This window comes from Podarcis filfolensis, assembly GCF_964270895.1.
Source record: "Podarcis filfolensis genome assembly, chromosome: 3".
Lineage (NCBI taxonomy): Eukaryota > Metazoa > Chordata > Lepidosauria > Squamata > Lacertidae > Podarcis > Podarcis filfolensis.
In genome coordinates, this window is record NC_139606.1 from 85,532,911 (window position 1) to 85,549,543 (window position 16,633).

A 16,633-nucleotide genomic window follows, 5' to 3' on the forward strand; every position below is an offset into this window, starting at 1 on the left:
ATAAAAATCTGTTTCTATATGCCACAACGGCCGCTAGAACTATGTTAGCCTAAAGCTGGAAAATGGAATTAATACCTACTATAAATGACTGGCAGACCAAGATGATAAATTATGCTGAACTAGCTAGAATAACAGGAAGACTAAGAGACCAGGATGACCAGACGTTTCATGAAAATTGGAACAAATATCTGACGTATATAAGAGATAAGTATAGAACTTTGATGACTCTGGCAGGATTAGAACAACTCTAACAGTGTTTGGCAAATACGTAAAGGAGATAAAACACGTAACTTCAGAAATTATCTGATACTTACCAACGAAGTGAAGGGAAGTCCGAGGCTCGGCGGAGCCCAAAATAATTGTGTATTATATATATGATTCTTGTAACAGCTATGTTATATGTAACTTATGTAATCTAGACTGTATATATGTATAATTAATGGAAAACCAATAAAAATTTATATGCAAAAAAAAAAAATATATAGAATGAGTTACGTACGTACGTAGATCTGTGGAACCAAAACTAATGTATGGGGGGAGAGTTTTGAGAATAGCCACTCTCCCATGATTACTTAACGTTTGGCTTTCAGGCATATTTCATAATATTGGCCCCCATCTGTCTCAAGAGACAATGGAGTGTGCCTCTGGGGGTAAAGTCAAACTGCTACATTAGTAGCACCAATATGACCTCCCCAGGGTGCAAGCCTGAGCAGTGTGTGTGGAGGTTCTAGGCTGCCCAGACGACAAGACCCCACACTTGGCCCCGCTAATGTAGTGCAAAGAAAAGCAGAGCAATACGTTTGGCACCACCTTGACTGCAGGTGTTGCGCGAAGGAAGAATACAAGGTGCCACCAAACCATCTTAGGGACTCCCCTTTGGATTTATGTAGGATTTACTCCTTAAGATTTTATCCTCCCAAAGATATCCCGCAAAGCATCAGAGGTCTAGCATCAGAGTTTTCCTTCTCCTAGATGGGCTACCTTCCCAGGTTGACAGGCCCCGTCTGCCCCTCACTTCCCTCTCTGGCTTTGAAATGCAAGCATTAAAATTCTTACAATGTTGAATGCATGTGACGTTCCTGTCTTGCTTGTAATTAAGTAGTTAAAACATTTCTTCTGTTGATAGCTGTGCTTCCCGATATGGAGCACTTAGATTTACTGCCAGTTAAAAAATTCTGGATTGACAGCAATTGAAATTTAGATTTTGGTCATAAATGGAAATATAATTTAGAGTGCAGCCACGTCCAAGTGTATCTGAAGGAAGCATCAGATAGCAGAACCGTTATTAACATGAAAATCTCTTTGAGCTTAAGTCTTTGACATGCTTTGTCTAAAGTGTTTAGAGAACTGGACAAAAAAAGCTTGTTCTGCGGAGTGTAGGCAACTACTGGTTTGTACACTGAAACAACACACTAAATAGAAAGACCTGTGAAATTAATGACCACCTTCTCACTGGAAAAAAAGTGTAAGAGGGGTGTCTTCCCATTTCTCTTCTTCTCTCCCCCCTCCACCTTTCCTGCCCATTACAGTGTTTCATATTATCCAGATTGCTATGGTTCGCCTTGCTAAATGAGCTTTGTAGCACTAAGTTAATTTTCTGCCAGTATTGCTTCTGGCTGATGACTGTGGGTGTTTGTATATCCATTAAGTATGCTGCCAGGATGCATCCACCATTTTCCACCTCTTCCATTAAATGGCTGTCAGCAGGTTTACAGAACTGCTCTCTTACTCTGCACTAATTGCAGAAAGGCTGGTGGATGTGATGAAAAAAACAACCCACAAAAAAGGAGCAAGATCTTGTTCAGAGATCTCAAAAAGTAAATAGAAATGCCATCAGCAGTTAAATCAGATTTCGCATATAGTCACAGTGTGATTAGCAGGATGATGATATAATTTCTTTTTAAATTCTTACTTTGCAGAGCAAACCTATCTACTACCACAACTCCACATATCAAATAAAATATGTTCAGGCATACACAACCGAATATAGGTAGAGTTGTGGATAAGGCATGCCTATTAAAGTAGTGTACATTCCCTGCTGGTTTTACAGTTGATTTCGAAATGGAAACCTGTTAAAATAGCATCAAATGTTATCTAGCTAAGATAAATGAACATGAAGAGAATGAATGGATTTTACTTATAAAATTCAGTACGTCAGAAACCCCCTGCTGGCAGGGAGTATCTAAGGAAAGACTGTATGAAGCATGCAGACTTTGGTTTTAGGCTTCAAGCCTAAACAATAATAAAATAATTCACACATGGAGTTTTGTGTTTGGTTACTTTGCCTGTGTGGCTTTTCAAGATCAGATATGTTTCAGTTTTGTACATATTTCAAAATTAAAAAAAAATGTTTTACAGTGGTACTATAATGGTTCTAGGGGTTGCTCGTGCGTAAGTTGCCGCCACTCCTGGCTAGGTTACCTGGTTGAACCCTTTCTGTCTGGACAGCCTCTAGCTTCGTGGCTGTCTCAGTCGCTGGCAGAATCCGTCAGTGGGCGTTTCTTGAACTTCTTCCAGCAAAGAAGTTCTTTGACGCCAAGTCTCCTCCTACTCTCCCTGCGCGGAAGTCTTCTGCGCAGGGAGGGTGTGGGCAGCGGAGTACCCGTACTCTCTCCGCTGGTCTCCGGTGAGGAGTCTTGGAGCCTCCTCTCTGATTCCCCCATCTGCCCCCCTTCTCCACTGGTGTTACGCTGATTTCCTTCCCCAGCAGATGGGCTGCCTCTCTCCCTATTGGGACCCTCTCCGGCATCCCTCTGGAGCCTTCCCTCCGCCTCTAGCTCCGATGGCAGTTCCCTGACAGGTACCTTGGCAGGTCTGTTCTTAACCTGAAACTGTTCTTAACCTGAAGCACCACTTTAGCTAATGGGGCCTCCTGCTGCTGCTGCTGTGCCGCCGGAGCATGATTTCTGTTCTCATCCTGAAGCAAAGTTCTTAACCCGAGGTACTATTTCTGGGTTAGCGGAGTCTGTAACCTGAAGCGTATGCAACTTGAAGCATATGTAACCCAAGGTACCACTGTATATTGAATTTAAAAGTTTTTAACATGAATCTGAACGATGACAAGGTTTGTTTGCCTGTGGTTTTGTTTTGTTAAAACAAAAATAAATTCATTTGCAAGCAAAAATTAATTAGCTTGCATCGTTTTTGCTCATTTCTGACTGGACTGGCTCTATCAATTATTGGAGGAATAATATGCTGCATTTTTATAGGTAATCTATCAGAAAAAGCCATGTTTCTTTTTTTAAAAATGCAAAAGCCAATAAATCATGCTCCTGAAAGATGCCATTGCTGTTGGCAATTTGGAAGCCACTCCCATATGTAAGACAATTGGACTTTCAGCCTCATAGAGTGAGTGTTACCCAACCTGAGGTCCTTCATATTTTCTTAGATTAGAACTGCTATCACCTCTGATTATTGACCAGGTTAGCAGGGATGATACTGAGAAACGTGATTCAGTTGGAACTCCACATGTGGCCATATATTCTACTAGACTTTACTCTGAGTAATGAGTGTGGTGCCATTGCAGAGGAATCTGACAAACGTACATTGGCTTAAGCCAAATCTTCTCCCAAAGCAGCTGTGCAGGGAATTGTATCTTTGCCTGAGCTACAACATAAGGGCAAGCCTAATTAGTCCTCAGAACCTTTGCCATGTCATGAAAGCATTATTCAGCTCTGAGAGATTTCACCAGTAAATGGATTTAGGCTATTTACATTTCCTGGGAAATATCCCCACCTTTCCCCACAGGGTACACCTCAGCCACCTTGCTGTGAGCTTGAGTTGGCCAGAGACCTCTTGTAACCTCCACTACCACTGTATGCTGGGAAACATATATTGATATGTCTGATTCAGAACTTGTGATAATTAGCACTCGGTGTCCTTTCCATCCATCACTGTCATCAAGGTAATCGCCCTGTGTGCTAGAGCTAATGCCCACCAGGAAGCTTCTTTCTGATAACTGGGCATCTCACAGATACTCAAACTACTCAGCTTTATGAATGCTCAGGAGGCTGTTCCACACTTCCTTCTCTGCCCTGTGGATGCCTGCGGGACCAGACCTTTCTTCAACTCGCCCACAACCCTTCTCCTTGCCTCATCTTCCCCATCTTTTTGCCTCTCAAACCATGCTTGTTTTCTTCAGGTTTAGATGGAAACCTTGAGGTGAGCACAAGGCAGCATTGTCCCATAAGAACAGCCTTTCTGGTATTTTGGGGAACTTCGTCAGAAAGATCTTTAGGAGCCTAGGTGGGAACTGGACTTGGGATTGGGCTGTCTTATGAGCCACCTCACTTGAGCCTGTCAGGTACCTTTTTAGAAAACAAAGTCAGCTAGCTGTGTCTGCAAACTTCAAGGGGCTCGCCACATGTGTTTTGAATTGTTGCCAATCATCCACATTGGGGCTGCATGCACACTGTACATTTAAAGCACATTCTCTCCCCCCCCCCCATGGGAATGGTATTACAGAACTACAACTTTAGCACCCTTGTCAAATAATTGTTAGGGTGTGACTGCTTTAAATGTATGGTGTATATGCAGTGCTACCCCCAGTCCAGTGAAACTCAAACTGTCTCTTTACTCTCTCTTCTCTAGGACAGGTAGATATTATAGCACATGGTTTAGGGAAGTCTTTAATGCTTGAAGTTTTATTCTGTTTTTAGTGTTCTGTTAGGAGCTGCCCAGAGTGGCCTAGGAAACCCAGCCAGATGGGCGGGGTATAAATAATAAAATTATTTATTATTATTATTATTATGGTTCCTCCCTATCTCTACCTTCTTTCTCTAATCTCAGTCTTTCGCTCTGTTGGTTTTCACATTCTAGCCATTTGCATTTGACCTTTAGGTTTCTGTTTCAAATTCCCTGGTGCTCTAGTGCCTACCTATACCCCATGTAAGGCAAATTCTCCCCTCTATGGCTATTTCTATAATAGTAACTGCAGCAAACTCTGGGCTCTGCCATCAGCCCAGGGGACCAAGGGCCACTGGGAGGCTATACCCTTTGCCTCCCAGAAATAATGTCAAGACAAGGAGGAGACAAATCCAGACCCAAACACTGAGCAGAGAAGGAGTTGAAGGGAGCTAGAACATTCTGTTTTCCCTGCCAGTTGCCCTGTGACTGCAAAAACCGAAAGAAAATGACACTGGTTCCATCCATCAACTGAAAAATTAAGAGTCATCAATTACTGTTAATCTAGAACACAACAAGGGAAGATTAGCCTGGTGTGTACTTGATATGAAAGTTTGTAGCTCATCGCTTTGTTTATGGCCTTGAAGAACTGATCTCCCTCCTCTGCCTTTTTCCACTACTCTCCTGTTGTGTGTCTTGTCTTTTTTGTTTGTAAGCTTATTGGTGCGCGCGCGCGCTCTCTCTCTCTCTCTTTATTGACCTTGAGAAAAAATACAGTTAAATAATACTAAATCTTATTTCTAAGCAATATATTGAACTTTTTTAAAAAAAATTAAAGGTATTGTTGCTTGAACACAATATGAAATTGCAACCTCTTATAGAATAGTTGCCTTCATAGAAAAATAGTAGGAAAATGATCCTTCAAGGTCAGTTAAGAACTCCTTTGAGAGAGCAATTAATTTACCAATTCTAAAGTAATTTGAATCTGTCCTTTAAGTTAGTTTACCGTACTCAAGTAGATGAATACTAGTTTAGATATTGCAGATCTATCATAATTCTGATATTTATCCGTTCAACAAGACTATTCATTTCTGTTCTCTAAGGAAGTAGAATTCAATGACTGAAATATCAGGCATAATCAACAATAATGACTTGAACAGACAAATGTATGAAGTGCATAGTAATGAAAGGTAGTTTGTTTAGAATTAAATAAGGAAAAATTCTATGCTGTTGAATCTGATGTTTCAAAATTAGCAAATGCTAGTGTAGGCAATGACCGATTTACACATGTACGATATGTGCGTGGCTGCTCGTGTGCACATCGCAGCAACCCAGAAGTGGCCAGAAAAGGGGGAAGAATGGGGCAGAGTTGGCTTAGGCATGCTGTGACCCAGAACGCAACCCCCAGGGGTTGCCTGTACACAGCATATTTATAAAAACAAGCCTGCATCATATTTCTGAGTTCTCTTTATGATTTAAGCATGGCATGGATTTTAAGCTTCTGACTTCTACTTCATTCAGATGGAAAATGTCTTAGGGATGGATCTAAATTGATTGAGCATCCCACAACTAACCCAGAGATGCATTTTAAATAAAAAGACACATTCTGCTCATGTAAAAACATGCTGATTCCCAGACCGTCCGCGCGCCAGACTTAAAAGGCAATCGGGCCAGATCCGGCCCCCGGGCCTTATTTTGCCGACCCATGACCTAAAGCATATCTTGAAAATACCTGTCCACCCTTTTGCTTCGACTTCTTCAATAATTTTTTTCCTACTATTCAAAATGATTTCTTTTTAATCATAATATGATAGTTACCCACTCCCTGCCCCATGTCACATCTCATGCCATTCAGGTTTCATGACTCTCGGGAGTGGCTTTTGAGGGGAGGAATGGCAGAGAGCTCCATTGAGCGTGTAAAGCTTTGCTTCCATTTCTTTTGATCCAAGACAGTGGTTGGATTCTCCACTAAATCACCATGTCAGAAAGCAAATGGATCTCCCTGCTTGTTGCTTCTAATGTCATCTTTCTTGATCCCCAGCAACCAGCCTGCACATTTAATGCGGTTTACAGCAGGTGAAATCTCAATGGCTTCCCTATTATAGACTATTGCTTCGTTTTTTTGTTGCTTATTTTAGCTTCTCCAGTATTTCATGCATGGCAAGGTACTTGCTGTGGTCAAATCCTATGGATGTTGAATTCCCCAAGGAATAGGTCTAGCTGAAATTAGGAAGCAGCACCGCTGAATATCTTCCTACATAATTACCTGAGTTCTAAGGCTGGTACCTTTTCAGAGAGCTAAATTGAGTTTTTATGGTTTCTATTCAAGGTAGAGGTATTTCTTAATTTCCTATTCATTTTTAGCAAATTGCTATCCTTTCAAATTGTTCCTCGTAGCATTGAGAAATCTAGGCCAGTAGGGTGTGCTTAAAATACAATCTCTGGAAAGATGTTATAGTACCGGTGTCTAAATACAGGTTCTCTCACTCTTCTTGCTGAATTCTTTTAATTGTTTATTGGTCTAAACCAATAAAGTGTTTTTAAAAAGCCAAACACCATTTCCCTATCTCTTAGTTTTTATAACTCATACAATTTGAAAATAAGAGTAAGTGTAGTTTTGCTTTTTCTAGTTGTTCTAGAATGTTTTCGGGTATTGAAAACTGTAGTTGGCTTTCTATTCATTTTATAAGTACTGAGTCAGACCAGCTTTGAGCAGATTCAGTTAGCTGAGTGTACCTTTTTGTCTCTTGGCACATAGGATGAGATTTGTTGTTTTATGTGGCTTCATGCTGCTAAAACAAATTTTGGACTGAATCTTAAATAGTTAATTTTATATTCCTGCTTTGAATCCAGTACAAGCACACTTGAGAGTGTGACTAAACTTATCATGGTGGCTTTTATATTGCCTTGTTATCAACTTAAATCACTGCAGGTAGGAGTCATGGGGCTTTATTTTTACTTAAAATGTAACACTGACATTTCTGAATTTACCAGCCATACCATATTTTAAAAGGTTAATCACCTTTTCTAATATAGGTTGGGGGTTTTTTACTAGTCATATTGTTCAGACGTTGACCCACTCTTGGTTAATTTTATCATTAGCACTTGGTTCAGGGCATAGCTGCAAATAAATGCCTCATTGAAGATTTGAGCAGAGTCCATCAAGGGCAGGTGAACCCTATTAAACTTGGCTTTGTTACCAACAGCTTTCTGGCTCTCTTGTTTCTTTGACAACTGGGCTTACTTCTCTTTTGGGTCATTTGTATGGTTCTGCCTTGCTCGCTACCAGATGAGCAGTGTAACCTGCTGAACAGCACCTTTCCCCTTTCACTGAGTGATGGTGCTTCATGTTAATGAAAAAAAATACCTTTGGATCTGTTAAACGGATCTGGAAGTAGCTGTCTCAATTTCAGTTAATATTCTAAACCTAAGGTAATACACATTTCAAATCAGTGGCGTAGCGTGAGTTGTCAGCACCCGGGGCAAGGCAAGTAATTTGCGCCCCCTAACCCGTGGATTTGCGCCCCCTAACCCGTGGATTCGCGCCCCCTAACCCTAACCCCCAGATGTTGCGCCCCCCACGCTACGCCACTGTTTCAAATTGTCTGAATTTGAAATAAAATAGAACTTTTGAGGGAGAAATCAAAACACATGGGTTCAAATTCATATTTATATGATTAAAATAATGGCCACATCCAAGCATTGAAACATAGTTATAAGAACACACTGCATTCACATATTGTAACAATCATAGTTTCTCATTATGTCTCAACATAGGAAAACACTGATTTGAATCTTGTTCAGTATCTTTGTTAACAAGCTCATAGTGTTCTAAATTGAAGCTTTTATTCTCCTTCCCTTGAACATGGGGGAAGAAGAGAGGGGCTATGCAAGTCCAAAGCTTGATGTGGTACATATCTAATTCATGGGTGGGTAACCTGTTGTCCTCAAGATGTTGGACTCTCAACACACTAGCCTCATCTAGCATGGACAAAGATGTTGGGAGTTCCCCAAGTTTTTGACCCAAGATAATTTCATCATTTTTCAAAGCCATGAAATTGATCTTTTATTCATATTTCAAGAGAAGGGTATCTCCCCAGCATGACCGCTGTGTAATCTAGGATGGTTACTGCAAATAGTGCCTATTCTCTACAAAATGAAACAAAGGCTATAGGATGCATGAATGCCATTTGCCTTATTTAAAGCAATTCATTACCTTACCTTAACATACAATGCTGTGGCAATTAAAGAACTAGTTCAGTGTAGCAGATCAATGCTACTAGAGTAGAAAGTTTAAATGTGACCTTAAGTTCATATATTTGGTAATCTAACTGTGTAGCTTTGGCAATATCCCTTCTGTCATACTTGAACTTACCGTATTTTTCGTCCCATAGTTTTTTGGGGGGGAAATAAAGGGAAAAAAATTTCCTAAGATTCACAGCACTGAAGTAGAACCTAAGATTCACAGAAGTAATGAAGTCATTTCAATACTGCCACAACCAAGCAGCTATGGGGGAAATCATTTTACTGTTGCTTTGATGCCATTTTATATTACGATTTTTGGGATAATGTTGGTAGTGAGTGGTCTGTTGCTCCTCCACCACCACCATATCCCTACCACCACATCTACTTAATTCAAAATATAGATTATGCTCCATCTTGAAACTACCTGGCACTTGGTTTTTTTTATTAAAAATTTGAAAGCGTTTTGAATTCCAAACAAACACCACTGATGGAAAATTAGGCAATAGTTAACCTTAATTGGGACTCCGTGGGTTAGTCTAGAGAAATTAATTAAAAATAATAGACCAATGTTCTTAAATGCTAGGATTCTCCCTAGACATCTAAAAGGGCACCTGAGTGAGGACTGTGTAGATGCCAGCAGTGCTAGAGGCACTAATTGATAATGTGCTTTTATTTAAATAATATGAAATCTTGCATGCTCTTTTATTTGAAGTGGGCAAAGTAAATATGTAACGTAATTAAATTTTGCATCCATTGGTTAGTAAGCCTACTTCAGAGATCTTTTGAGCTTTCACCAATATTGCACTAGGGGTTCTTTTAGCCTACTCAGTTTCTCAGTTGCCCCACACTGGCAACTTGCTGTTTCAGTATATTTAACAAGCTCTTATAATTTACCTGAATAGATTTTATTCTGTCTGCTAGAGTATTTCATTTCTTTTAATGAAGTAAGTAAAATTAGTTGTTTCTGTTCATTAGTAGTCTAGGTAGAAACATGTGTTCTTGATATCCTCAAGGAGAAATTGGAGAAAACCAGAATAGGTAAACGACCCTTGTATTTTAGCAAACAAAACAATGATTCAAAGGTGTGTGTTTACTCTCTTGTTTGGTTGGCCATGTCCCCTCTCGGCATCTCTCATGAACAAGCCCTGTTGAGTTTACCCATTTCTAAGGTATTTTTGTCACTTGGGTTTATTGGGCATCCAAAATTTATTTTGTTTTCCCAGTATTTATAAACCAGCAGAGATAAGAGACCAGTTATCGTTCATAAGAAAGGTAAGAGACACATTTAGAGGAGTTCATAAATTTACCTGGACTTGTAGTAGCCAGGAGCCTTCTACTTCAGTGCTGTCCTGTGTGCTTCATTAGGAAAAGACCTATTAATACTCGGAGACTTGCTGAGGAAAGAATTTGGTTCATACAACAAAATGGACTTGTCTTGAATGGGAGAAGATTGTGTTCTGTGCTACAAACATTTGCTTTCCTTTAGTACAATTTTTGCTGTTACTTATGAAATAGCTAGCCTTTATTAAAAGTAGCTGTTTACAAAATTCTACAACTTGCCCGTAGAAAGCAAGATGTTTCTGCTTGGAATAGCGCATACTGGGAGATGCTTATAAGTAGGTTAATTTCCTAATAATGCTGTATCTTAATAGTTGTCATAGAAACATTCCAATCAGTATCTCATCTTGCGGGGTGTGTTATACGGTAAAGGTAAAGGACCCCCGGACGGTTAAGTCCAGTCAAAGTCAACTCTGGGGTTGCGGCACTCATCTCGCTTTCAGGCCGAGGGGGCCGGCGTTTGTCCACAAACAGCTTTCTGGGTCATGTGGCCAGCAGGACTAAACCGCTTCTGGTGCAACGGAACACCGTGAAGGAAGCCAGAGCACATGGAAACGCTGTTCTGTAAAATTAACAGAATATAGAGCAGTTGTAAGGAAAATGGGATTGTTAAGGCTGGCTCCCTGCTGTAGGATGAAGCAGAAAGAAGTAATGAAATGCTTCTTCATTTCATTGCATAATTTGTATCTTTCATGTTAAAATTCCTAAAAGGAATAACAAACTGGAATAAATTAATTTTGTGCTGGGGCATGTATCTTTATCCAGTTTTAAAAGAAATAGTATCAGGTCCTCATTTGGTTCTTCCCTTGTTCTACCTTAAGCTGTTCCTGTTGAGCTTAATATAGTATAAAACAGCATTTTATTGAATTTAAGATCTTGCAGATCCTGAAGAGCAGGCTGTTTTGTTATCAACTTGGGCTTAATAAGCTCTAGTTAAAGGCATCATTTCATAATTTATTGCCAATTCTTAGGATATAGGAGTGAAATAAAATTGAAGCATAGCTTGTGTTAACAGAAGAAACCAAAGGCAATCCTTAAAGTACACATGTGGAAATCAAGCTAAGAATAATTGACACTGGTATAAATCTGCATAGCAAATGTAAAGGATTTCACTGGGCTTAAAATGAGACAACGTATTTCCAGGCTTCATGTGATTTTCCTTGTTGATGTTTTTATTTCCTCATTGAATATGGCTATAATGTAATAAAAAAGTCAGAAATGAACTACTGGTTAAGTAGCCCATGATCCAGAGGAATACTTTGTGTACCTTCATTTTTCTAGGTTTTTTTCTTTCCAGGACTTGCCTTTACAGAATTCACCAAAGTTTTCTCTTAATTGCAAATGCAAACCATTCTCAGTTTTCAATAGGGACTTAAACCTGAAATTTTGAAAATAAATGGAGTTTGTTAGAATTGGTCCAGTATCAGCACAGATGAAGCTGAACATATCATGATGGGTTTTAAAAACATGCATAGTTACAGATCTAAGTTGTTTCCTGGTTGATATAACAAATAGACAAGTTTGCAAAATCCTTTATTGGCATTTAATAAATGCTGTGGTGAAGGTCATGCACAAGAGGATAAAATTATGCAATATTTACATTGGCCAGTTGCTTTTTCTAAATAAGGATAATAAGGCTTTAGCTGCCATGCTAATCAGACACCTTAGAAAGAGGTGATGGCTTGGTGGAAGTCACCGATCAGTTGATCACATAGTGTTAGTAGGTAGGAAGAACTGATATTGATGTTTTGTCATATAAAGAGAGCCTTTGCGAAAAATGAATGATTATTTGTTACATACCTTGGTTAAATTCAATATTCATTTGCAGTTCACAAACTGTATTCGCGTGACACTGTAATCTGAGAACCAAGTTAGTAAACGACCTAGCCTCGTTTTAGGAGGCAACAAGTAATTTTGCCTAGTTTCCTCATTAATTGCATTGAGCATAGAAACTCTCACAACTAATGCCAACTAGACAGGATGTATGTCACATAATTTGCCTTTACCTGGTTTCTTCTCTAATTAATTGCTGGTGGGAGAAGCTACACAAGAATTGTGGCATGGCAAGGGAGTTAACCCTTTTCTCTAGAACAAATTTTTAAGGGGCTTTGGGTGTGTGTGTGTGGAGGAAATAAGCAAAAATCTCCCCACTTCTGTTAGTTGCTCCAGTCCACTGGAGGCAAAGCACTAGTTGGATTGTGCGCTAAATGTGTATCTCGCCATTCCACTGGAAAAGCACTCGGTGACTATTCCGAGTTCAGTAATAATGTATTGGTGCAATGAAGGTAAGTTTAATATCTTAGGGCTTAGACTAATAGGATTAAATCACAGTTTATAGAGATGATTATATTGCAAAATACAACATATTGTATGTGCCCCATTGGACAGAAACGTGTTTTGTAGTCAATAATCCCATCTCCCCAATTTTGTGTCTTGTTAGATTTTCAAAAGAAGCAACCAGATGATGAGTCCACTCCCAGCACAAGCAACAGCCAATCAGATTTGTTCTCTGGAGAAACAAATAGTGACAACAGTAATACCTCCCTATCTACGCAGACTGTTAACTCCAACCAGCAACTTTCGACAGAACTGAATGTAACTTCACCGAGTAAAGAAAAATGTAAGTGTAAGGAGAGCAAAGTAGGCTCTGCTCTTTTCTAGCCTCTTTAGTTTTCAGCCTTTAAGAAGAATGTAGTGATTTCTTTGGGAAACTGTAGAAAACTGCATGAGAATGATAGTTGTGTGACAGTTGTAGGAAGAACAAGGAAAGGAAAGCGTTTTCTATCTTGATTGAATAGAGCTCAGTTTGCATAGCTTTATCATTTTCATAACACTAATTACTACATTTGTCAACCTATAGCTTAACTGTTGGCCTGTGCTGTGGAAACTAGAGCCCATATTATCGCAATAATTGTGATGATGTTCTTCAAATAAGTACAGAAAACTAAGCATGCAACATAGGGTGTCACCCAGTGGTTAGGGGATCTCACACATGGTGACTTGTGTAGAATAAACATAAATACTTCCTGAAACATTTGGGTATTACAGGCATACATTTTGCTGATTCTTTTATCTTAGTCTGACAACTTCCTTTAAAAGTAAAGTGTTATTCAATAGTTTGAATTCAGATGCCATCAGTGCTATTTCATGGAAGTTTCTGACAAAAGTTGAAATTTCATTGTGTGCTTCTTTGCAAAGCTCTCCTCTGAAATACAAAGCTTTATGTATAGATATATATCTATATGTTGGGGAAAGGGATGTAGATCTAGTTATTTATTTGGAATAAGTGCTAGGAAGGTTTGTACTTTCTCACCATTTTCTTTGGGACAATGTGATAAAGTGCTCTTTTTCAGCCACTTCTTCATTTGGAATAAAAGGATTTTCTCTAGACAGTAATTTTGATAAGTCACTTATTGTTTTTCAGTGGTGCTAAATATGCTGTTGGATTAATCTTGTTCATTGCATTTATATTCTGCTTTGCAGATAAAACTCAAGGAATGGGAACAGGAGATAAAACCATCTTACACCTTAGAATTGGAACCTCTTAAATACTGTAGGGAATTTTATAAAAACAAGCTTTTAGTCTATATCCACTTAGGAGCTCTGAAAAAGGCCAATTACTATTGTTGGTTGCAAACAGGAATAAATTGTTCCAAATAAAAATCACAGAAGATTACATAGTCAAGAATACTATGTTCAAGTATGCTAATACAACCATGAAAGAGATTTAAGTAGAAAGTAATAGTGTTTCATGTGATAAGTCATGTGATAAGACCGCTCCTAGACTGTACCAGTCGAGATTTCAGGGGGAGGACTGCATAGTTGAATGGCTACCCATTTGGGAATAGGGGGAATGTTATACACAGAAAACGAGCACAGTGGGAAGTAAAGCTAATATCAAACCCTTTACCAGAGAACTTTTGGGCTCAGGAGAGGATGTGGGTGCAGTGTGCAGGTTTCTGTATAAGAGAATTCAGTTGTGCAATGTCCCACCTGCAGTCCGAAGAAGTACAGTCTAGGGACAGTTTTGTCAAATGCAACTATCATTTCTCATCCCCCATAGATAACCTCTTGAATTAAGAATTATGTAAACACAGTAAATGACCAATCTTCGGAATTTCATTTGAATCTTTGCATTTGTAAATGCATTTGTAAATCTTTGCATTTGTAAATGCATTTCTATACTGCCAAACCATAAAATATCAGGGCAGTATACAACAACAACAAAAAAACATTTTTAAAAAATCATTTAAAACAGTACAAAGCTACAAAGGTCTGTCGGCATAAAAAAGGTTTTCAGAAGATGCCAGAATGTCACAATGAGGATTCCTCAATCACTGCAAAAGGTCTACTTGGTTAAAGTCCAGTAAACTGTCACATACTGCACCGTTTACTTGCTTAATGATTTTTGGCTCCCCTGTCTATCTGTCTGTATGTGTGTGTGCACAATGTGTCTGCCTTACTCATTTATTCGCAATCTCACAGGTTGCTTCTATTCCATCCATTCTTGCCTAGAAGCACCAGGAGGGTAATACAGAAAAAGTTCTAAATGCACTTTTCTCTGCAAATGCCCCCAAATACTGTTTCTTCAGTCCATTATCTCTTGGGATTGTCCATTGTCTTCCTGAGCAGCTACTTCATTGGACCAGACTTGTCTTGCAATTTTTTTTTTCTAGTTTGGCTGTAAAGATGTACGAAAGGGAGAACTTATTTCAAAAATATGCTCTTCTGTTCTAGGCTTCTGTACACTCACTAATGCATGCTCCGAGATGATAGATATTAGGCAGCACAGCCAGCAGCGCATTTGAAAATATTACCTATAAAAAATTCTTTATGACTTCCTGCTGGGATGGCTGTAAGTGAAACAGTGGTTAGATTTATTTACAGTTCTAGCTATCTCTCTTTTTCCCCCACAACCCCCAAACAGTAGTTCTCTAATGTAGCTCAGATTAGTGTCATTTATCAGAGCTAATTATACAGCAGATGGAGCTTTTCTGATTGATGATGGTCTCAGTGTGGAAGGTTCTTTCCCATAATGAAGAATGCCCAAACTTTAAATGTCTTTTTTGATTTTAATTTAAGGGTGGCTTTTTCATATTATTTATTTTGTTTTGTAAGGAGTTCTATAATACATACGCTGCTTTCATTATAGCAGTGTTTCTTAAATGATTGATATTTTTTCAGTGCAGTGAGATGATGATGTACAGCTGCATACTTTTACTGAATAGATTTGCTTGTATTTCAGTAAACAAAAAACTGTGTGGGATATCATTGAGTTAATCCTTACCAAATTGTGCATAGATCTTACTGCTTAGAAGTGGCGTTGTTAATAAAAACAATTCAGATGGCAGCCTTTTGTGATCTTTCTCCGTTCCAAACCAGCTCGACTTCAAGGTGCTAGCTGTGGTTAATTGCCCTACAGGCTAAGCACACTATAATTGTAGTAAGCCATTTTATTCATCATGTTGCAATAAAGATCTATCGTGTTAATAGTCTTGCTGAATGGGAAGAATTTTAAGCATTTTTATGAAGAGTCAGAATATTCTAGGAGGGGGAAAAATCTATAATTATATTTTGTGGCAGTTGGGTCTGGCAGGATATTAATGTGATTGCATGCATTCCTGTAATTCCAGTCATTCTTCTTACAAGCTATTTTTTTTCCCTGGGCCTGCTTGTATACAAGCCCATTTATTTCCTACAAAATCCGTATCTGAAAAGATGCCTCAAAAGTGCAAGTAATTCTTAATTAGAGTTGCACCAGTTGTCAACAGTATACTTTCTCAGAGGAGATGCTGCTTCCGACAGGAAAGGAAGTGGCCAAATATGAATCTTCCAAATGCCAGATTTAACTTTCCTCCCTGCCACATTCCCAACTAACCCTCTACCCCCCCCAAAAAAACATTAAGAGAATAAGGAAAGCTGACTGGATCTGCCCAAAAGCCCAGCTGAACTAGCATCCTGGTCTCACAGTGGTCAACCAGACCCCCATGAAAAACCCTCAAGTAGGACCTGAGCCAGGGGGTGGTGCACCCCATTTTTCACTTGAGGTGAAACTGGTTGTGCTGCCCGCTTCACTGCCCCCACTGCCAGTAGATAAGATGTACTGGCATTGGCACCAATTTCCAGCAAGGTCTGAGAGCAGCAGGGCACCACAAGCATCCCTCCTCGGGGGCTTCTGCCACCTGAGGTGGCTGCTTCATCCCACCTCATGGGTGGGCCGGGCCTAACCTGAGGACAACAGGACTTGCCTTCCCCCGCCCTCCTTCTCAGTTTCTAGACTGGTATTCAGAAGCGTACTGCCTCCAACCATGGAGGCTGAGGATAGCTATTGTGGCTGATAGTCATGGACAGCTTTATCCTCCATGACTTTGTCGAATCCTGTTTTAAAGCCACTCAAGTTGGTGGCCATCAATGTTTCCTGTGGGAA

At 39.5% G+C, this 16,633-nt stretch overlaps 1 protein-coding gene across 1 annotated transcript in view; it reads left to right on the forward strand.

Annotated features, from left to right (window-relative positions):
- The window catches only part of ZFAND3 (zinc finger AN1-type containing 3), a 136,452-nt gene that overhangs the window by 74,109 nt on the left and 45,710 nt on the right, over positions 1 to 16,633 (forward strand). The window contains exon 4 of the mRNA XM_083604635.1: positions 12,647 to 12,826. Within this exon, the coding sequence (XP_083460761.1) occupies positions 12,647 to 12,826 (180 nt within the window). The remainder of the gene's footprint in view (positions 1 to 12,646; positions 12,827 to 16,633) is intronic.